This window comes from Siphateles boraxobius, unplaced genomic scaffold, assembly GCF_051911475.1.
Source record: "Siphateles boraxobius isolate OS27281-9 unplaced genomic scaffold, OSU_SipBor_1 9, whole genome shotgun sequence".
Classification (NCBI taxonomy): domain Eukaryota; kingdom Metazoa; phylum Chordata; class Actinopteri; order Cypriniformes; family Leuciscidae; genus Siphateles; species Siphateles boraxobius.
The window spans coordinates 33,565,551-33,588,364 of record NW_027509219.1 but is presented as its reverse complement, the minus strand read 5'-3'; the positions used below and the strand labels follow the sequence as shown (position 1 = coordinate 33,588,364).

General features: G+C 36.3%; 1 protein-coding gene across 1 annotated transcript; it reads right to left on the bottom strand.

Moving 5' to 3' along the window:
- Nucleotides 1-48: 48 nt before the first annotated feature.
- On the bottom strand, nt 49-20,578 carry LOC143732387 (clustered mitochondria protein homolog). The gene is made up of 26 exons (XM_077223405.1): nt 20,297-20,578; nt 15,488-15,597; nt 15,109-15,280; nt 13,729-13,860; nt 13,447-13,601; nt 13,200-13,354; nt 12,210-12,332; nt 12,003-12,135; nt 11,085-11,177; nt 9,114-9,811; nt 8,383-8,456; nt 8,177-8,281; nt 7,447-7,547; nt 6,762-6,914; nt 6,616-6,678; nt 5,641-5,876; nt 5,471-5,555; nt 4,293-4,446; nt 4,078-4,217; nt 3,353-3,433; nt 3,132-3,257; nt 2,935-3,044; nt 1,977-2,070; nt 1,771-1,896; nt 1,309-1,382; nt 49-694 (listed from the first exon to the last, which is right to left on the bottom strand). The coding sequence occupies exons 1-26, from the start codon at nt 20,340-20,342 to the stop codon at nt 220-222; spliced, it is 4,014 nt and encodes a 1,337-aa protein (XP_077079520.1). The 5' UTR covers nt 20,343-20,578; the 3' UTR covers nt 49-219.
- Between the last annotated feature and the right edge of the window lie 2,236 nt (nt 20,579-22,814).

Sequence of the window (22,814 nt, the reverse complement as noted above, 5' to 3'; positions counted from 1 at the left end):
CGGCGATGGCGAAAACTACTAAATGAAGAAAGCTCGATGCATAAAATGTTCACACACAAAAATGAAACTTTATTTAATCAAACATTTAAAAAACTTCAAGACAGACTGTCTTTGGGCATCATCTTGTCTCCACACTTCTTTTATGGTTTATTAATTGAGACGGTTGTACAGTCATGTGTCAAACACTGAGATCGATCTCATCATATCTCACTGAATTTCTCACTCTGTCTCAGCCTGTTTCTCCAAATGACCTGAACCTTCGTTCACAACACACTCTTTACCGTTTACCACTGCTGATTCTGACTGTGCTTCACTGACTGATGTCATAATATTACTTGATTTTGATTGGCTCTCAGTCAGGACACCATTTGTGAAGTTTGATTGGTGTTCCTCCTCCTCACATTCAATTTTTGAAGCACAATCTCCGTTATGCAGGTGTGACTCGATCTGGCCGTTCATGTTTGAGTGGTCTGGTTTCTCAGAAGCGTCTGTTTGGCCTTCTGCATTTCCATCTGTGGCCTCTTGCTTCTGTTCCCCATTGGATGTGGCCTCCTCAGTAACCTCTCCGCTATTGGTTGGTTGTTCTGAAGCTTTGTTCTCATTGGTCGATTCAGAGTTCTCCAGTTTTATCTTTTCAGCCTCTTCCGCTGCTTTTCTCTCTTTCAGTTTCTCTTTGAACTCCATCATTTTTGTGCTTAAGCAATGACAATAAAAGCAATCAGCTATGTTTCCATTAACTAAAAGTGCATTCAGAATCAGAACCGAAAAATTCTTTGGAAATTGAACGAGCATCATTTACCAATTTTTACACCCCTTATTTTGTTTTGCCTCTTTCAAAATTTAATTATGATAGTAATAACCCCCACTACCAATGAGCAGGGATTTTATTTTTATTCACATAATTTTTATAACACATATAAAGCAGAAATTAATATTAAACATAATTGTAGTATTCATTTTTCTGTCTTTAATTGATGCTTTTTAAAACTGAGAATAAGAAGTACAAGTATGTCAAAACTATTAATCACATCTAACCATAATATGTGTGTACATACATATATATACATATATATATATATATATATACACACATATGTATATAAACAAACTTTTATATTGGATGCGATTAATGTTTTGCTTTTCAGTTTCTTTGTACATCTCATTATTCTAAGTTTTCATTAATGCACCAGTTTGAATTTTAAAACGGATCAATTAAAGACAGAAAAACAAATACTACTAAGGGTTTGGGTCACTAGAGTTTGTTTTTGCGAATTTCAACCAAGTAGTGCGATCCTAAAGTCTCTTTACCTGTATGAAGTCTTCAGGATGCCATTGACCAGAGCGAGCTGCTCCAGTGTTATGTCCTGAGAGGGAAACAAACCCTGCAGAAGAGAAACACAGCTCATGTTTAACAAAACACATGCAAGTCTTCACATGTCAGCTCTATTAGACATCGGTTTCATGATAAGCTTACCTCAAGTCAAGTCACATTTATTTATATAGCGCTTTTTACTATACAGGTTGTACAGATATACAGAGATAACAGGAAAATAAGAGATATTTCCAGAAGAAAATTGCATCACAGTCCAGCTTAAGTAAGTCCAGTGATGTTTCATTTTTGTTTAAAAAAAAGTTATTAATTTAGTTCATTTATCCGCTCTGGAGTAAACTGTGATGTCATCGTCCAGCTCAGTTCAGTTCTTGTATAATAGTGTCAATGCAGGCAGATCAATATTATTGTTGAATATTACATTATAATTTAAAAATCACCTCAGGCAGTGTTTCAGAAATCTCCGCGCCTCCCTGGCGAATCGACCGCTCTACACGCACAGCCTGCTGGGTAATGTTCTTCAGGAAGTCAGAGCTGCATTTGGTTTGAGGATGGTCTTCACCGCACTGTTGCATCACACAAGCACGCTCAGAACACCATCACATTTTCAAAGAGAAAAACTCAACTCACAAACACGAAACCTGACCTTGTTCTGGAAGATACTGTAAGCTTCCTTTTCATGATTCATGCCTCCTCTGTAGTCGCCAGCCACACACAGTCTCTGAGCCAGCAGATGGTGCCTGCGAAACAATCAAATATCCTCTAGCAACTTTAAACAGGTAACATAACTATAAATTAAAATCAGTTTGATTACTTAGGCTCTGATCCAAACCTTAACGAGCCGCCTTATATTAAATGTCTAATCTCACTCAGTCACCAAAATGAAACCTCATAAATCAGTCAACTGAAAAGCTCCTAATTGTTTCAGAATTGTTGTTGTTTAAATATATATAATTGTCTAATATCTCTAAATGCTTACTTGAATACAAAATACTTTATTTATGGCTTATTATTCGTTTACTTTATGTCTATATAGGCTACCTGTTTGTCTTCACCCTTGTTTCTTGTGGGGTTTTTTTTTTCATTATTGTTTATTACATGTATTCCTTCTCAAATTCAAACTATGTGTGTTTAATGGAAGCGTCTTACAATGTTGGTTGTTCCCTCTTGTTATATACAATCTGCAATATATATATATATATATATAATACTTTAATTATTGGAGTCTAATGAGCAAAATCAAAACATATGGATGCATTGTGATTTTAGAATTAAATGTCATGAAAACAATGTCAAAGCAAAATCTACTATTTTCGATAAATGCTTTTCAGTAATGAATGACATATTATTTTCAAAATTGACAATTCCCTTAACTCCATCCATTTTGGATGATTTTTTACTGTGCTAATTGTCATGCATTGTGGGACTGCCTCATGCGTGAAGGATATATGTGATCCTGCCATTTATTTTGACCACAATAAGGAACCCTATATAGGCAGCTCACTAGGGTTTGGAGTCTTAGAGCTTGTGTTATCTGAACGTTTTTTTGCATGATTACTATACAACTCTGTCTATTTTGAGCATAAGTAAAGCATTCGTCTTACATCAGAGCTGTTGTCAAGTCAGTGTCTCCTCTGAAGGAGCTGTTGAGTTTCAATGCGCTCTGTAGATACTGTAATGATTGTTCTTTCTGAAGAGCCAATCCCAGAGAAGCCTGAGGGAGAAAAAAAAGATAAACACCATCAAACCAATACTTCTATTTGGGATCTGTGATAACTTGATTATGCTAGATGACGTTTACATCTATGACTGCAGCGTAAGGATGATCTCCTCCGTGAACTGTCAACAGAAGAACTTTGGCACGATACAGGCATCGCTGAGCCAGGGCGGTTTCGCCTCCAGCAAACAGATACACTGACAACAACACCTGGAACAAAATAAATAATTGCATTAGATGATGATGATGATCTCCATACATTTTAAAAAGTAGGTCTGTTTTGGTTTTGTGAGAATGTGACTTACGTATTGCTGAATGGTGTTGGGATGATCGAAGCCAAAAACCCTTTCGCTGATGACCACGACCCTCAGCTGCACGCTACGAGCCTGGGGGGACAAAAAAGACATGGAACAAGGTGAGAAAAAATACAAGATCAGAGAGCAGTGGCAGTTTCAGGTGTGTTTGACATTTTAATTGAATAATTCCCCCAAAAATGTAATCTTGCGCACATTCAAACCTGCTGCCTTGAGGCACGAGTTGTAATTGATTCTCACGGTCTCATGACAGAATGCATCATGAGTGTGTCAACATCTGTTTGAATGTATCAAAATTAAGTTTTTGCTTAAAACAAGAAAAAATATCTGCCAGTTGGGTCAGTAAAATAATCTTGATTTTCCTTTGAATTAAGATTTTTTTCTTGTTTTAAGCATAAACTCAATTTTGATGAATGTTTTATAAAACAAGACTTAATATATTAAGTATTTTTGATTCTCAAGTAAACTGGAAACCAGACAAAAATACTAAGGAATTTGTTTTTGTAGTAGTGTTTAAAAAAAAAAACAGAGAAAAAATGTTTTTAACAAGAAATAAGCAATGTAGTCACTAACTATTTGCTGGGTTAACTTACTTACTTGAATATGAGCAAGTTGTGCCTTAATTTGCAATCACCTATAAGCTCCTTTTGTACAAAAAGCAATCTATTAAGCCACGGGGCAGCAAGACACACAATAGATAGTCCACACAATCACACCTCAGCAGGATGGCCCTGTACATAGGCCACTTTTGCCAGCAGACTAAGACATTGGCAGGCTTCAGGGTGAAGGTCATCACACACACGACTGAAGAGGTACGCCGCTTCTTTCAGCTGCTCGTACGCCTGCTCCAGTAACCCTACGAGGAGAACACGGTCAAGCGAGGCTGTTCACTCACACATGACTCAGTTACTGCACATTGGTTTATAACTACCTTTCTGAAGACTGTTCTGAGCCATCTTGAACATGCGTGTGGCGTCGGTGGTTGACATGGTTATGTGCTTGACGACGGGCAGAATGTTGAGCACATCGTCCGGAGAGATGGCCGCTTTGTTACGGTTGTCAAGAATGTATTCTCTGAGGCGGAGCTGCGGGACATTCACAAACAGAAAAGGTTTTTCTATGACATATGCAGAAAAACCACAGCACAGAGACACCCTACAAGCTATCAATCAAGATCAACCTCTCTCGCTCACTAAGGCTGAATTTATTTGATCAAAAATACAGTCAAATTCGTAATATTGTGAAAAATTATTACAATTTTAAAATAACTGTTTTCAATTTGAATATATTGTAATATGTAATTTATCAAATTGATCAAAGCAGAATTTTTAGCATCATTACTGTAGTGTTTAGTGTCACATGATCCTTTAGAAATCATTCTAATATGACTAGAAACATTCTTATTATTATCGATCTTAAAAACAGTTGTGCTGATTCATATTTTTGTGGAAACCATGATACATTTTTTCAGGATTCTTTGATGAACAAAGTTCAAGAGAACAGCATTTATTCCTAATTTAATCTTTTAATTTTTAAGATTATAAATGTCTTTACTTTCACTTTTGATCAATTTAATGCATTCTTACTGAATAAAAGTAAGAATTTCTTTTAAAAGAAAATCTTACTGACTCCTGTCCATACTTTTGAAAGGTAGATCCTGAGCTGCTTTTTAAATAAATTTTGTTAAAGAAAATGCTATATATTATTTATTTAATAATTGATGCTATATGTTCCTAGTTATATGTAATAAAATAAGAATGTACATTTGCATTTGGTCTTTGTTAATGTATATTATTTTGTGATGCTGGCTTGGCAATATATATATTTTTTTTTAAACATTTGAAACTAGTGTACATCAATTGTTCCTTTTTTGCCAAATTGTCACAAGATAACATAAGCCACAAATTAGATGTGTCTTTTATTTGTGTTTCTAATTAGTTAAACCTATGAGATTAACCTGCCAGCCAAGCATACCCTAAGATATATATATATATATATAGAAAATTATATTATAATAATTATGCAATCATGCCAAACCTTAGCCACTAAACATATTGCAAAAATATTGTGTTCTTTCAAATTTAGCCATTGCTTGGTTCAACGCAGTACCTGAATACCAGTCTTCAAGCACATCTCTCTCAACAAGGACATCTTCTGGAGCCCGTACTGCTCTACTAGATGGTCCACATTTGACCTGCAAAAAATGAGACTTCATGAAGTCAGTACACTACACATGAAAGGGTTAAACATTTGGAGAAGAGTGAATGTTCTTCGCTCACCCCAGTCCTTCTTTAAGTCTGTATGTTTCTTGAGCATCTTGACAGATCTGACTCCACAGTTCATTCCCGCTGAGTGAGGTCCATGCCGTGCTGTCAGAAGCCCCTCCCCCTCCACGGCCACGCCTCCTCGAGCGCTTCTTAGACTCCTCCCCATTTGATGCTGAACTGAAGTGAGGCACCAATAAGCAGCAGAGGAAATGACTCGCTGCTGCAGACAGGTTAGACGTCTCCACTCCCTGTACAGAACAACAGACACAATTTTTTATTTATTTAAAGGGACACTGTGTAGGAATTTCTCCCATCTAGCGGTGAAATTGTATTTTGCATTCAAACGAATTGTGCTCGCCAGCGCCTCGCTTTTTCAAATGCGTGTTGCATCTACGGTAGCTGTTATGTACCAAAACCCGTTGTTGCTGCTTTCAGTTACTGCTGGCTCAGAACGAAAACGCGTTGTGGAAATGCGTTGGCCTAGTACTTTTTGACCCTCTCTGCTATTATAGTTTTTCAAGATGGCGGAACTACATGGAAGCCTCCGTGTACCTACCCGTCACATGTATATAAAGATAATAAATTCTTCATTTACGAGGATAAGTCAGATAATTGGCAGGGGTATTTGTACACTATTGAGGACATATTTATGAATAAAAATATTGATTTTAGATAATAAAATACCTAAAAAACTACACATTGTCCCTTTAATAGATAAGAACAAAACCAAGGTCTGTATATAAAATTGGAAATATAAGCAGAATAGTTGCATAGGGCGATATATGCTCTATATAGTAAATCTCAAATGCTTGATTGCTTTTATCATAGCAAAATGTAACTATATTATTGCCCAGCTCTAATCCGCTAAATGCGACTATAAGGCATGAACATTTACATAATGATTTTCTGTAAAGCTGCTTTGAAATAATGTGTATTGCAAAAAGAGCTATATATATAAATTTGACTTGACAAAGTAAAATGAAATACCTGAATGTAGCCACTGAAGAACCGTTGTGCACAACGCACTACAATCTCTGAAAACACCAACCTCTGAGAGAGATGGTAAAATAGGATTAGGACAGTTCACATTTAAAATCTAACCCAGTATAATGGATTTAAAATTATTTTCTTACCGTGATGTGTCTCAGTTGATGTTTGAGATCTGATTGGCTGATGGACAAGATCAGGTGACCTAGATAGCGAAGGTTTATGCCTTTCTGATGGAGGGCTTGTCGTAAAGAAGCACCATCCATCGGGATGTCAGTGCCATGAATGCAGTCGTTCATCTGAAAGTACACGCGGATACTTCAGTGCACCGTTTCTCACACGTATACACATACATTTCCGTTGAAAGGTTTGGGGTCGCTAATATTTTTTAATGTTTTTGAAAGAAAAAATTTTTAATCAAAATTTTTTTCATGTTTTTGTCTCTTCTGCTCAGTAGAAACAGTAATATTGTAAAATATTATTACAGTTTAAAATAACTTTTATGTGAATATATTTTAAAATGTAATTTATTCCTGTGATCAAAGCTGTCACATGATCCTTCAGAAATCAAGAAACATTTCTTATTATCAGTGTTGAAAACAGTTTAATATTTTTGTGGAACCCGTGATACATTTTTGTTCAGGGTCCTTTGATGAATAGAAAGTTCAAAAGAACATTTATTTAAATTAGAAATCCTTTGTAACATTATAAATGTCTTTACTTTTGATCAATTAAATGCATCTTTGATGAATAAAAGTATTAATTTCTTTACTGTTTAAAAGATTGGGGTCAGTAAGATTTTTAGTGTATAAAAGCACAAAATACACTCACAAATGCAGGTATTTGGTCATTAATGATGAAAGCCGCAGCTTCCTTCAGTAATCTCTTCTGTAGCTCCACAGCATCACTCTCTGAGCTGGGAAACTGCACTCCTACCCGGAGAGAGAGAAAACAATATTTAAGGTCTCTAACTTAAGCTCATGTTACATGAGATATTATGTTTAGATGTAAAGACAGATGATTTCTGGTCAAGACAAATATGACGATATTAGCTCTGTTCCAAAACCCAGTAAAGCTGCCTACATAATGGATTTTAAAATCATTTTCTTACCGTGATGTGTCTCAGTTGATGTTTGAGATCTGATAGGGTTGTGATGTTATGCTTTTTTATATTTATCATTTGATGTTAAGGTTTTAATATTATTATTATGTTGGCTTTTAAGAGACGTTTTAGCCTTATTCTAAGGCAGTATCTTATGTATCCTACACATAGGAAAAATGTAAATTCTCGAAAGCATAAAATAGTTAAAAAATCCTCTTAAAGACCAATTTATTATATATTCGATCCAATATTATATGCGTTTGATGTCATCAGCATAGAAACATGACGAATCTCCCATGTGCTTCACATGAGCATTTAAAACTAGTCTCTTATTAGGCTACATTTCATTGGATACTGCCTAAATAGACAGTTTATAGCAAAGAAACACACTGGTGTTTGGAACAGAGTTTTTGTGAAGTTTGTTTTGGTGCTTATTAATGGGTTTGAGCTTTTCCTGACCTGGGGAGAAGATATTAGGGTTGAAACGCATCTCAAAGATGATGTCACTGACGGATCCGACATCTTTGCAAGCTCTTCTTACTGCGTCTATGTTTGGAGAGTCGCCTAACAACAAACATATGATCATTCCCCTAAAACAGATTTATATCAGAAACCTATTCCAACATCATCCCATGACAGAAAATGAACACTTTTTTCGTTCTCACCAGATTTCATACAGTCTTCCAGTTCTCCGTTCTCCTTCATGTGAGCCTTCACTCGCTGTGTGAACTGAGAATATCTGTATTACAAAGACAAAATGTGTTCGTAAGGATGTACACAAATAAACAAACCTAAAATCTCTGGCTTGTACATTTAAATGTGAAGTGTGTCAGATAAATAATGTTTAAAATATTTCTCCTATCCTAGCTTAACATGCAAACTTATATATATATGATTTGTTTCATTCTGGGAGTGTTTGATTCATGCATCATTGATCATAATATGATGCATTATGCAAGAAAACGGATTTATTGTTTTTTTGCTGTAAAATCTTAACTGATTTTTCTATAAGGTAAAAGTAAGAATAATTTTTATATCGATAATAATATTTCGAGATGAACACTTGCTGGACTGAAGCAACCTAAGTTTACTTGATTATGCATACATGATATTTTAGAAAAATCATGTTAAAATATGAGTATCAAATATGAACCATCAGGCTTTTGAGGGAATATTGCATTGCATTATATGTATATGATCAAATTACAGAGATTGATCATAAAACTAAGCATTTAAATATTATTGGGAAATTTAAAGCGACAACTGATATTTATATGCTTTTTGGCCATATAAATATCAGCAACTGAAATACCGGCTCAACCAATGGCATGAATTTGGGGCGGGGCTATCTGTTTGCTTGACTAATGAAAGGACTTGGTAACCTGTCAAAACTCACTTGTGTTGAATGAACGCCTTCACTAACTCCGGCCGTAAGCGACACAAAACGTGAGGGTAGCGTCTGGGAAAACTGCCCTCCTTGGGTTCTGTTTCTATTCCTTCTTCTCCGTCTTCCACTTGGAAGTTGGCATCAGCAGGCATAGTACGATACACATCCAGCAGGTAATATCGACCATCGGCCCCCAGTATCCCCTGAGCATCTACAGTGGTGAAAAGGGGCAACTGATGCCCGGTCTGCCCCAGGACCGCATGTCTTTGCAGAGAAAGAGCCTTTGCCGACTGAGCCAGCAGCTCTAGGAGTTTCCGTCTGGATGGGTTTTCCAGTGGCCCTGCGCTGAAGCCGTATAAAAGGCCATTGGGAATCTCAGCCTGCTCGGGGCCCTGAAGACCAGGGGCCAGGCCCTGCGCGGACAGTCGTACGCCTCGATAGTCGGCCACCGCGGTGGGGATGGTGTGCAGGTTTTGGAGGTCTCCGTCCAGGTCGCTGTAAGCCTGAACACATCGCAGCTCGAGACGCTGAGCGGCTCTGGGACCACGTTCTCCTGTCAGCCACTCCTCTCTGTGTGTCGGCACACTCATGAACACGCCGCCACATAGGAACGCTGGGTCCTCGGGAGAACCATTGACTGGGTCGACAAAACCATCGATCACCTTCTCTGCTGCCTGAGCAACAGCCCACACAAAAGCACTGTTCACCTACCGGAACAGACAATGAGAAGTTAAGAAGTGGTGTAAAAGCTACTTGGAAAATATGGTTTTTAATGCAATGCACTGCAATAAAATAAAATGCAATGCAATGAAAAAACTGCAATGCAATGAAATAAAATGCAATGCAATGTTATGGGGTGCAATGAAACTAATTAAACAAAATTTCAGGGTTCTGTCACTTCAGTCTAGTGTACTCTTGGTTATGTGACAGAGCCCTGACACTCCTGTATTGTCTTGTCTTTGTGTGAGCTCTTCTGTCCATGCGAGTTGTTTTGTGTGAGGAGTGTGTTGTTTGGATCCCGGCACTTCGGTCTAGTTTGGTTTCGGTTCTGTGTCGGGATTTGGACATTCATGCTCCGAGTGTTTGTATTCTGTCGTGGGTCCGTGTGTGTTGTTGCGTTCTGTGTGGCACACGGTATGTGTTTACATCGGCCGCATGCTTTCATGTTATGTTTTGTCTTGTGCTGGTTGCACGCTGCTTGTGTTTTACACTAGCTGTGTGCTTTCATGTTGTCATGTTTTGTGTGAACTAGTGGCTTATGAGTTTGTGTCTTGTTTTGTTTGAGCACATGGCTTGTGATTAAGTTTGCTGGTAGTGTGCTTTTGTGTTTTTGTCATGTTTGTTGTGAACACATGGCTTGTCATGTGTTTCCATGTTCCATGTGCTCTCCTGTCTATTGTCTAACCCCGCCCATCTTGTTCCCTGACTATTGGTTCAGCCCCACCTGTCCTCCCTTATTTGCTCCCTATTTATTCTCCCTGTGTTTGCAGTCCTGTGCCAGATCGTTGTCATATGTTACCCGTTGACTGTTACCTCATTCCCTCTCAAGGTAGTTTTTGTTTGTTTTCTGTTTTATTCAAATAAAAACGCCCATCTACTCTGCACAATTGAGTCCTCGCTTCATCCCTTCACCCAACCCTGACACAAAATATTTAAAGTTTTTTTTTTTTGATATATACACATGATGAATTGTTAAATCAGTTTTCTGAACTGGTTCATTGATTTGATCCATTTGAACAAACTGATTCGTTAAAAGGAACTGGTATTTTGATTTTTAATCATGTTCAATATAGTGTGACAGACAAACAGCGATGTAGATCCAAGTGGAAAACAACACTGAGAACAGCTGAGCTACTGTCACACTACTGATACACAGTATTGTTAGGATGTTTTATGTTATGTGGTCTGTTTAGTTTGTGTTTATTTAGTTACACTACTAGGATAGAATAGTCTACATAGGTTAGATAAGTGCGCTCAGACCTGCATTAGCGCTCGGTCCCTCTGAAGTCTCTCCTCCAGACTTCTCTGAGGAAGATCTCTGGCTGCTTGAAGTTCCTTATTCCAGTCAGGAGCCTAAAACCCACAGAAGAACACGTGAACATGACACACACACAAACACACAACACACAACACACAGACAACACACACACAACAAACACAACACACACACACACACACACGGGAGGATAAGTATCCCATGCTTCCCTTTTCAAAACAGAACAATTGCAAATTATATCAAAATAATTGCATTATTTAAAGTCTTTATATTGTTTTTACATGTTAATATAACTTATTTTTATTTTATTATTTATATTCTTTTTTATAATAATTAGTATTAAATATTAAATGTTTCCATTTTTTTAACTTTATTTTATTATCTTTTTAAATATAAATATACATTTATAATAATTAATAAATATTACCTTTTCATTTCATTTCCTTTATTATAAATTAATATTCATATTTAAAAAAGATAATTACTGTTAAATAATATTTTTTTTTATATTATTATTTTATATATTTTTATTTTGTATTAATAATTTGAAACCAATTTTAACACCATTTTTTGCATTGTGACATTATTTTCATGACAAAAATTCTCACTACATTAATGCATTACAGTTTTACTTTTAAGTTTGGTGATTATTTTCATCTAAAACGTAAAATTGCTGATGTTGATGTATGTTAATATAATATAATTAAATAAATTATTTATTCTTTTTAAATTGATTGATAATAATTCATATCAACATTAAATAGTATTACATTTTATATAAAATTTAATTACTGTTTTTTTTTTCTGCTTTATTGCAATAATGTTTGCCACACAGTCATGTCAAAATAGAGCTTTGTAATTGTGCACTGACAGATGTGAGTGTCGGACAGGTGTGTGTGTACCTGTGCGTTGAGGTCCTGGTCCAGACCCAGCCGGCAGCTGAAGCTGGATCTGTGTGAGTGAAGCGAGGAGACGCCGAGCCAGCTGTGTGTGCGGTACGGAGTGGACAGCATCTCTTCAGCCGGCAGAGAGGGCCTGTGCGAACAGAGACGCTCAGAGAGCCGCACTGAAGAACAGATGAGTGTGTTGTGAGAGTGTGTGAGGGTCACCTGTGCCGCAGCGTGCCCAGGTTGTGTTTGAACTGCGGGCTGATGTGGGACAGCAGGTCGGTCAGACAGTGGCACACTGGAGTAGACTGAGCAGGACGAGGGTCAAACACATCGAGGGTCGACCTGAAGCAAAAATACAGCTTGGTTTCTCTCCTTCACTCTCCTTCATTCTGTGTATCTTATGTGTCACAAACAATTATGATGTAATTACTCCAACATAGGATGAATCTCATGAGAACATGGAGACATTTAGATTTTTCGTATTGTAACATTTTCATGATATTACATTTTCCCACAAAAAATCTCATTACTGCAATGCATCCAGGCATAATTATATTATATTATATTATATATGTGTCTGTGTGGTAATGTTTGATATTTTTGAGATACGTGTTGCTATTTTTGTCTATGCAGCAACTACATGTATAATAACTATATAAAGTATACTTTTATCTTTATTTTTGAGTTTTTTTTTAATTCCAATAATTCAATTACATTCTCAAACCAGCAGTACAATAAATATATGTATAAAAATAACTGCAATTAAAGTAAAAAAACACACACAATATAAATACATTATTATTAATCAGCATAAATTATATATATTAATATATATATACACCTTTATTCTATTACAATAAATAAAATACATTTTTTGAAAAAATATTAATGACATTAAAATAGCCTTAATTTCCTTTATGCAAAATATAGTATATATTGTGTGGTGTCTACTACTGTATATTGTAGAAATCATATTCGAAGCAATATGCAATGATTAACATTTTATACAGTAGTATACTACATTTTTATCACATGACCTTTACATTACATTGCATGTTTCGAAAATAAATCCTGTTATTTTGCTTTTTTATTCTAGTTTTGTCTAGAAAACAACTTATCATGGACTTAGCTTCCTATTAAATTGCACAAAAAAGTAAACAATTTTAATAGTATGGTAGCATGCAGCTACAAACATTGTCATAATTTTACCTGTTCAGGTAAAACCCACGAGGGCAGGAAGTGATGTCACACTGCTTGCCCTCGAGAGTGTGGACACTGATGTACAGGAAGTCGCCCTGTAGTTTCCGGAAACCAGGGGGAGGGTTCCAACAGCTGAGTGACAGGTCGAGCAGGAAACTGGGAGCCTGTAAAAGAATCAGTTAGTTGCGTTTATTGCGAGAGCCATAAAGAACAAAATCAAATGCCTAAAGGTTTATTTGTATGTTATTTGTCGTACTTCGCTGTGTGTGTTGATGGGCAGCAAGGTCGTCAGAGGAGGAAGATCTGAAACTCCAGGCAGAATGTAGGCAGGAGGGGGCGGAGCTTCAGCAGGCTGCTCTGTCTTACTATTGGCTCGCCTGTTCTTTGATGAGTGCAGAGTGGGAGGGGCTTCTAATACACGCATAAAAACCCAATTAGAGAGTCTCATATAAGAATATATATAAGAAATAATGATTGCATTTTAAATTATTTAGAGGCAGCACTGAAAACAAGCGTTTTTATGTACTTTATTTCTTACCAGGCGTTTGGGTGAGTGTTTTCAATACAGTGGGTGATCGGCCCTCCATCAAGTCATCTTGGGGCCCGGAAGCTTTCAGCATCTCTTGCACACGTGCCAGGTGAGCCTGTGCCGACCGCGGGGAGTACGGCTCTAGAACATGCACACAAAACTCACTTTATAATACCAAAATCAGGCCTTTTCTCCAGCTCCATTGATCGGCTGAATTTCAGTGCGTCTCATCTTGTAAGACTATGATTTTTACAAGGAGCAATAACATCATCTATTCAATAATCTACTTTCCCACATTACTCATATTGAGTGCCATATGACTCACTTGGTTCTGTGAAAGGTTTTGCAATAAAATTAAGAAGTTGCAAAACCAGTATAGCAAAGAAACCCACTGATCCCTGTGGAAATTCTCACTGAAACCAACTTAAACTGGCTGCTCTGCTTTGGATCATGTTTGCTGGTTTCGAGCTGGTCCGACTAGATAACCCGGCTAGATCAGACAACTTTGGACTGGTCAGCTGGTCATACTCGCTTAAGGTGTTCAAAGTGGTTTTGGAACATGGTAACTGGTCATGATGGACTACCAGCCGAAGCCAGGCCTGACTGAGCCAGTAGACTATCCTAGACCAGCAATAAAACCACATGATTCCCAGTTTCTGACCAATGAATTTTACAGTGGTTTATGATCACTGGATAAGCTAGAAACTGTATCATTGTTGCTATTGTTAAGTTAACCAATGTTTTTTTTTTTAAAGTAAAACTACTAAACATAATTTTCAGTACAGTAAAGCTGAAATTAACTAAAATATAAATATTAGAGGAAAATCTTAAACATAAAAGATAAAAATGGCAAAACCGTACAACAAAATTACTAAAACCTAAAATAAAATTAAAACTGAAAATCTAAAAACTATTTCAAAATATTAATAAATGCCATAATAGTATATAAATAATTCTAAAATAACACCGCTAACAGATACATTAAAATGCATAAAGATTCAAAAGTGAGTTAGTGAACAGGTTCAACTGATTCATTCAAACTTATTCAAATAAATGATTCACTCACAATTCTGACATTTTATAGTTTAAGGCTTGTGAACAGGTTTTACTGTATACTTGAGCAATATCTAGCCAATTAAATGTTTTATAACTACAACTACCTTTTCAGGCCAGAAAAACACAACATTCACTGATATTTCCAGGTTTTCTGTGACTGTGGAAACCCTGAAACCAGCTGTCCATCTTGTCCAACATTTACCAACTAAAAACCTTCAGCCACGTTCCAAAACATAATTCCTCACCAAAAGTCCTTATATCCATGTATAATATATTCAAGTCTATTAGAAGTGAACAAAAGTAAACATCCCATAGAAAGTTCTTGCTGTTTACCTTCCACTAAACGGAGAGTGACTCCAGCTTTGAAACCCTTGACGCCCCGGAGCTCAGTCATGGGGTCAAGGGTCACACCTGAAAGGGCCAGAGCGATAGATGTGCGAGGTGCCACTTCCTCTCTGCCCAGTACGGTCATGATGGCATCCTGGACCAGCCAGAATCCATGAACCTGAAGAGAAAACACAATCTAAGCATTTATCCAACATTTAAGCTGAATTACATGCGCTTTGCATATTTTGATGTTCTGTTGACAGACATATTTGAAAAGATTTGCATTGCTAATCAACACAAACTAGCTACTAAATTTGAGGTTACACCCCAAAACTCACTTCATTCACGGGCGTATATTTGACTAGCGCTGACGATGAAAGCTCACCTGCAGCTCAAAGGACTCGACACCTGCACCCTGAACCTTCACAGGAAATGACCCGTCATCATCTTTTTTGCCTTCAGTCGCTTTTCTCCCATTCTCTGAACATGAGACATCTGCAGAGTGAAGGGGGGTAAAGCATTCTTCACTTTCAGCTCAAAAATGTGTTTCAAGCCAAAACAAGAGTTACATAAGAGAGAGTTAGGAAATCTGTTCAAATGCCACGAAAGAAACTGAAGAAAGAACAATAAAGGTTTTCCATCCTAGAGTCCACTAACTCAATAGCTCCATTGGTACAACCATGTTTCTTTAGACATTTTGCAATGGCAGTGAAGCTTTGGGAAGCTAAATTGTTTTTGTTTTTTTAAACATACAATTTTCAAGATGTTTCTTTTTATTTTTCATCTTCCGTTTTCTTCTTCATTTTTTATATTCTTGATTTAATTATTGTTAAATTTTTGAGTAAACATATTGAAAAGAAAAAGCCAATAAGGTAAGAAAAATTACATGTCAATATAAAAACTAGTTTAGTCATTTATACTGATAAATAAACAGACCGACAGATAGACAGACAGACAAACAGACAGACAGACAGACAGACAGATAGACAGACAAACAGACAGACAGACAGATAGATAGACAGACAGACAGACAGACAAACAGACAGACAGATAGATAGATAGACAAACAGACAGACAGACAGACAGACAGACAGACAGACAGATAGACAGACAGATAGACAGACAGACAGATAGATAGACAGATAGATAGACAAACAGACAGACAGATAGACAAACAGACAGATAGACAAACAGACAGATAGATAGACAGACAGACAGACGAACAGACAGACAGACAGACAGATAGACAGACAGATAGATAGACAGACAGACCGATAGACAGACAGACAGATAGACAGACAGACAAACAGACAGACATATGGACAGACAGATAGACAGACAGACAGATAGACAGACAGACAGATAGATAGACAGATAAAGAAAAAATGTTCCAAAGTTTTTGTAAAGAAATTCATACATAGTAACACAATTTATCTACAAATCAACAAATTTGTCTACAAAGCTAAATTTCAAGCGTTTCGATTTTTAGGCTCATAAGAAACAAATTCCAATAATAGGTATCCAAACTTTGACTGGTAGAGTATATCAAATGACCACAGCATTACCATCTGATGTGTTACAGTAATATTACTTTTAAAGGGTCAGATGCACGTGACTGAAATCATATAAAACCCCACAGATGTCTCCATCTGACATCCATTCAGAGTCAAAGCTTTGAGTATCTCTTGTTGGATTTGTAGGCAAGTCTAAGTTCTCTAATAACAGCAAGACTCAGCTTGATACGACTTGAGCTTGTCCAGACATCTTCCAAATTTCCCCCTGGCTAGTGAGAGCAGATAACAAGCACTGGGTGAGTGGCTATCACTAGTACTAATACACCACACTTTATCGGAGAACTCGCCTGGACATCATGAAGAAAAACTCAGAGCTGGAAACTCACTCTTACAATTATCAGTGCTGGTACTACTCGACCTCAGTGCTGCATTTGACACTGTCGATCACAACATACTTCTTGACAGGCTGGAAAACTGGGTCGGGCTTTCCGGGATAGTCCTAAAATGGTTCAGGTCATACTTAGGAGGCAGAGGTTATTATGGGAGTGTAGGAGACCATAAGTCTGAGTGGACATCCATGGCATGCGGAGTCCCTCAAGGCTCAATTCTTGCGCCACTCCTATTCAACCTGTACAAGCTCCCAATGAGCCAAATAATGAGAAAACCAAATCACTTACCACAGCTATGCAGACGATACACAGCTCTACTTATCCCTATCGCCTAACGACTACAGCCCCATTGACTCCCTGTTCCAGTGCATTAATGAAGTAAACAGCTGGATGTGCCAAAACTTTCTTCAGTTAAACAAAGACAAAACTGAAGTCATTGCGTTTGGAAACAAAGATGAAGTTCTCAAGGTGAACGCTTCACTCTAGGGGTCAAACAACTAAAAATCAAATCAGGAATCTGGGTGTGTCTCTAGAGTCAGACCAGTTTCAGTAGTCATGTCAAAGCAATAACTAAATCAGCATACTATCACCTGAAAAATATTGCAAGAACTAGATGCTTTGTTTTCAGTCAAGACTTAGAGAAACTTGTGCATGCTTTCATCACCAGCAGGGTTGATTATTGTAATGGACTCCTCACTGGCCTTCATAAAAAGACCATAAGACAGTTTCAGCTCATACAGAACTCTGAGCAGAACCAGAAAATATGAACACATCACACCAGTCCTCAGCTCTTTACACTGGCTCCCAGTTACATTTAGGATTGATTTTAAAGTATTATTACTGGTATATAAATCATTCAGTGGCCTAGGACCTCAATACATTGCAGATATGCTCACTGAATATAAACCCAACAGATCACTCAGACCATTAGGATCACATCAGCTGGAAATACCAAGGGTTCACTTTAAGCATGGCGAGTCTGCTTTTAGCTACAATGCTGGAACCAGCTTCCAGAAGAGGTCAGATGTGCTCCTACAGTCACATTCAAATCCAGACTCAAAACACATCTGTTTATCTGTGCATTTACTGAATGAGCGCTGCACCACTGTTCACCACTGACGGTTTGTATTGTATTTTATTTTTTATTCTAAACGGTTTTAATTATTCTGATTTCTTTTGATTGTTTTAATGTACTCTATGTACAGCACTTTTAATTACCATTGTGACTGTTTGTACTGTATTTTTTTTTATTCTAAACTGTTTTAATTATTCTGATTTCTTTTGATTATCATAATTTCTTCTATGTAAAGCACTTTGAATTACCGTTGTGTATGAAATGTGCTATATAAATAAACTTGCCTTGCCTACAAACATCAAACAGCTGGATCGTGTCACGACGGCTTTCAGGATGAGATGAATCATCGCTCTTCTACAGCACAAACACTATTGTTCAAGCTATGGGTCACGTGTACTTTACAGGTCATGGTAAATATAAAGCTTAACCTTTTGTGAACCAAAATTTGATCTGTGGGAATGCATTTAATCATAGTGAAATGTGTTCATATAAAAAAATGGGTGTGCACTTTTACCATTAGCCATTAATGAATCAAAAATATTTAACAAACACAGTATGGTTGGGGCATGCGTGTAATTTTATGAATGACGATTCAGCACAAAGTCTGTATGGACCTGTCACTCAATTTTAAGATAATTAGCTTCTAGTAAGGAGTCATTTAGCAGATTGTTAGACCGTTAGCCTGGAATAACCTGAGGTGGACCATCTTGATCAAGTATTTGGAAGATCTAATGATTTCCACAGAACTGGAACATCTGTTATAAAGTTCTGCAGCATCCTATTTGTTTATCAAACATTTTAACTAATTTAATTAAAGTTTCAGCTGTCAAAAAATGCAAATGAAACGTAATGGTCCCTAAAATAGGCTTGATTTTTTAAGGCCCAAAAAATCTAATTCTGACCATACTATTATATAATATATATTCTAGGGCTGTCAAATTGAGTAATCCCGATTAATCGCATCAAACAAAAGTTTGTGTTTAAATAATATATGTGAGTGTCTAATATATATATATATATATATATATATATATATATATATATATATATACACACACCACACACCAAAACACAAACTTTTTTTGCTATATGCCAATAATCCCAATTAATTGATTTGACAGCATGAAAAAGAAATTATAATAATATATATTATATTATATAATATATATATATATATATATATATATATATATATATATATATATATATATATATATGAATTTATACTGAATATAAATACATATATAAATATATATATATGTGAATTTATACTAAAAATAAATCCTAAGTTATTCATTTTCATTAAAGGAATCATTCAATTATTACTATAATGTGGAAACATTAAATATATAACATATATAAAAATAGATTAAAAATTGGTTACCACATTTTAAAAATTTCAGTAATTATAAAATTGTGTTTACATTTGCCATGAAAAAAAGTTTTAAAATACCCAAAATCTTAATGGTTCTAAAAATAGGCTTCCTTTTCCTGAAAAAAAAAAAAAGATTTAACATGTGTAGTAGGCTACTCGTCAGCTATTAAACTTTTTTTTACATTTTAAACTAAAAATTAAATACACCCATGCAGGATTCAAACCTACAGTCTTTCAGTTACACACCACTACACCAAGGAATGATTTAAAAGTGTAGGGGTTACCTTAGGACAAGGGTGTTGATTATCAAACGAATAGTTGGGATAAAGAAGCACAAAAAGTTATGATGAATAAAACCACATCCCTCCCTCCCTGAACAAGCGGAGGTTACCTCGAGAGTGACGCGTTCACGAGAAGTAACATGCGTGTGCCCGAGAGTAACGCGCTGGCGATGAAACACAGGAATGTGTGCGAGTGTGTGAGATCTGACCCGATGCCATGAGGAATCTCACAGATGACCCTCTTTAACTTTAACACGTGTGTCTGTGAGTGGAAGAATGACAGAAGGCAGGACGCATATATCAGGAGGTCAAGAGTCGAGTTTAGTGTTTGTTCTGCAGCGAGAGAAAGTTTCAATCAAAAGTGCAGAACCGTACATTTAATCACAGTGTTTTCAACAAGTTGTTTTAATGCATTATTCATTGTTCAAACTGCATGCACGAGTCAATTCGGACAAACCGCAAAAGAATGCATGATCCAAAGCGCCAGGACAATGAAGGAAACATCAGGAAGAAGTTCAGAGGGAGGAGACCGGAGTGAATCAGAACAAGGCAACCCTTACCCATAGTTTTCTTCTCTCCGTTTCCTTTCTTCACTGCGTCCCTCATTTTCCTCTGGTTCCGTTTCTCTCTCGGTTTTCTCTTTTCGTCGGGTTTTGTGCAGTGTGTTTGGAGAGCTGTCAGGTATGACTGACCCAACACGTCTTTTTAGTTTCTGGTTCCCTCGACCGGCCACTCCCTCCTCCAGTGCTGGCAGTGTTCCCCACTCCTCCTCCCACTCGGCCCACAGCAGGCCAGGCATGTTTCACTGGGCGTGGCGCTGCTTCACTCCATTTTGCGAGATTAGTGAGCGTTACCCTCCCCCTCTGACTTCCCTGAGGCCAGGGAGGGATTCCACACCCACACCCACACACTCACACACTTGTTTTTATATCTTTACATTGGATTTCCATTGGTGTAATGGTTTTTATACTGTACAAACGGTGTATTCTCTCCCCTTACACTAACTCTACCCCGAAACCTACCCATCACACAATTTGTTGCCTTTTTACATTTTCAAAAAACATCACTTAGTGTGATTTATAAGCTGTTTTTCCTCATGAGTCCTGACTAAATGGCCCCACGATGTCAAAATGTTCACATTTTACTATCTTTGTGGGGATATTTGGTCCTCTCAATGTAGGTTAAACAAGAACATACACACACAAACCATTGAAAACAGAATTACATACATGTGTGTGAGGCTCACTAACCATTTCAAATGCTTACAGCACAAAATAAACATAAACATGCATAAAATAGCTACACATACCAAATACAAACAAAATTAAGCCAGTAAGTCTTTTGATAGTCAAATTATTTTCATTGCAAATAAGTGCATTAAACCTCCAAATTCTCATTACTGTAAAAATGGAAGTGTGTGTGTGTGAGAGAGAGAGAATTTTAGTTATGATCTAAACGGCTATCAAAAATTTTTTGTGAATTGAAATAATGCTGAAATAAAACAAAATAAAATATAAATATTAGATGAAAAAGCAAACTCAACGAAAATTTGAGATTTTGGCTTAGCAACTAATTTAAAAAAGTTTAAGCAGTAAAATTAATAAATGGAAATAAAATGGAAATAAATAAAAACTAAAACTAAACGAAAAATACAATGAACTTAAATTGAAATAAAAGCCAATTCAAAATATTAATAAAAATCTATAATAGTATAAAAATAACACTAAAATAGCACTGTTATAACCCCCCCCCCCCCCCCCCCCCCAAAAAAAACCCAATAATGAGTAAATTATTAACATATTAAAATAATTGAAATAAATGGTTGAAATAAATAATTGAAATAAATGGAAGCAAGATTATTTTTCTATTTTACTTATCCAGTAAATGCATCTTGATTGAATTTTTTTAGATATTTGAACTGGAAACAAGATTCTTACAAAATAATAAGTAAGAAAAGCATTTATGCTGTGTAAAAAATAGGTATTTAAAAGAAAAAAAAATCCTCATTACCAAATTTAAAAAAATGCTTAATTGTCATGAAAATAGTGTCAATGCAAAAAAATCTTAAAGGTCCTAAAAATAGAAAGAACATAATTTTCTTGAAGAAAAAAAATGAAAGTTGTGGAATATGACCTGGCCATTTTTGTGAGATTCTCCTCATGACTCAAAATGATATATAGTCACAGGAATTAGCTACTTAAGGAGAAGTGCATGTACTTGTGTGTGTGGGAGTAATTGATGTTCAATCCTTTACACGCCTATCCAGCTCAAATGAAATCTCCAAGCTTTTTTTTAACTTTATTTCAAGGCCTCTTTGTATTGGGCCCTGCAGTAACACTCAGTGCCAGAGCGGCTGAACTGAGACAGGCTCTTCATGCACACCTCACTTATGTAACATCTCAGCAGCTGCTGCACACACTCTTGCTTTTTTTTTATTATCTCCCAGCCGCTTGAAAGTTGTGCAATAAAACAAGGCACTTGAAAGTGAATCAGAAACAATCCCCCTTCACAGTAATTCACTTTCTGCATGGGAATCAGCAGCGCTGAAGGAGGGGCCGATATTACGAACTCGCTTGACGAGTACAGAAATATTCAAGAGATCTTGTCTTACACACTACATGACCTTTAATAGCTTACGTAACATACAGTTTAACACTTTTAACCTACACAAGCAGACAAACCGTTTCCTCGGGTGAAAGAGAGAATACATGTGAAAACAGACATTGATAGTGAGTCAGACATCTTACACTATATGCAGCCTTTTATCAATTCTGAGGTGTGTGTATATACTGAACACATAAAAATATGTTTATATGTGTATATGGTAATATATGTGTGTGTTTGTATGTAGTATATATATATATATGTGTGTATGTGTGTGTGTGCATGTGTATATAGTAATGAGATAGTGTAATTATAATTATCTTTAAACAATATGGTTGTTATTGTTAACTAAAACATTCTAATTACTTGGAATAAAAAAAATGAAATTAAAATATTAAAAAATATTTTATTTTAGCTTGTTGTCAAGGCAACATTTCTCATTTCTCTGATATACTAAAATAACTAAAAACTAAA

Coding starts and splice junctions, on each gene's coding strand:
- LOC143732387 (XM_077223405.1), bottom strand. CDS start 20,342: ATGAGGGACGCAGTGAAGAAAGGAAACGGAGAGAAGAAAACTATGG. Junction 12,333..13,199: donor CGTGGGTTTTACCTGAACAG/GTAAAATTATGA, acceptor TTTTTGCTTCAG/GTCGACCCTCGATGTGTTTG. Junction 6,679..6,761: donor ATCAACTGAGACACATCACG/GTAAGAAAATAA, acceptor CATCTCTCTCAG/AGGTTGGTGTTTTCAGAGAT.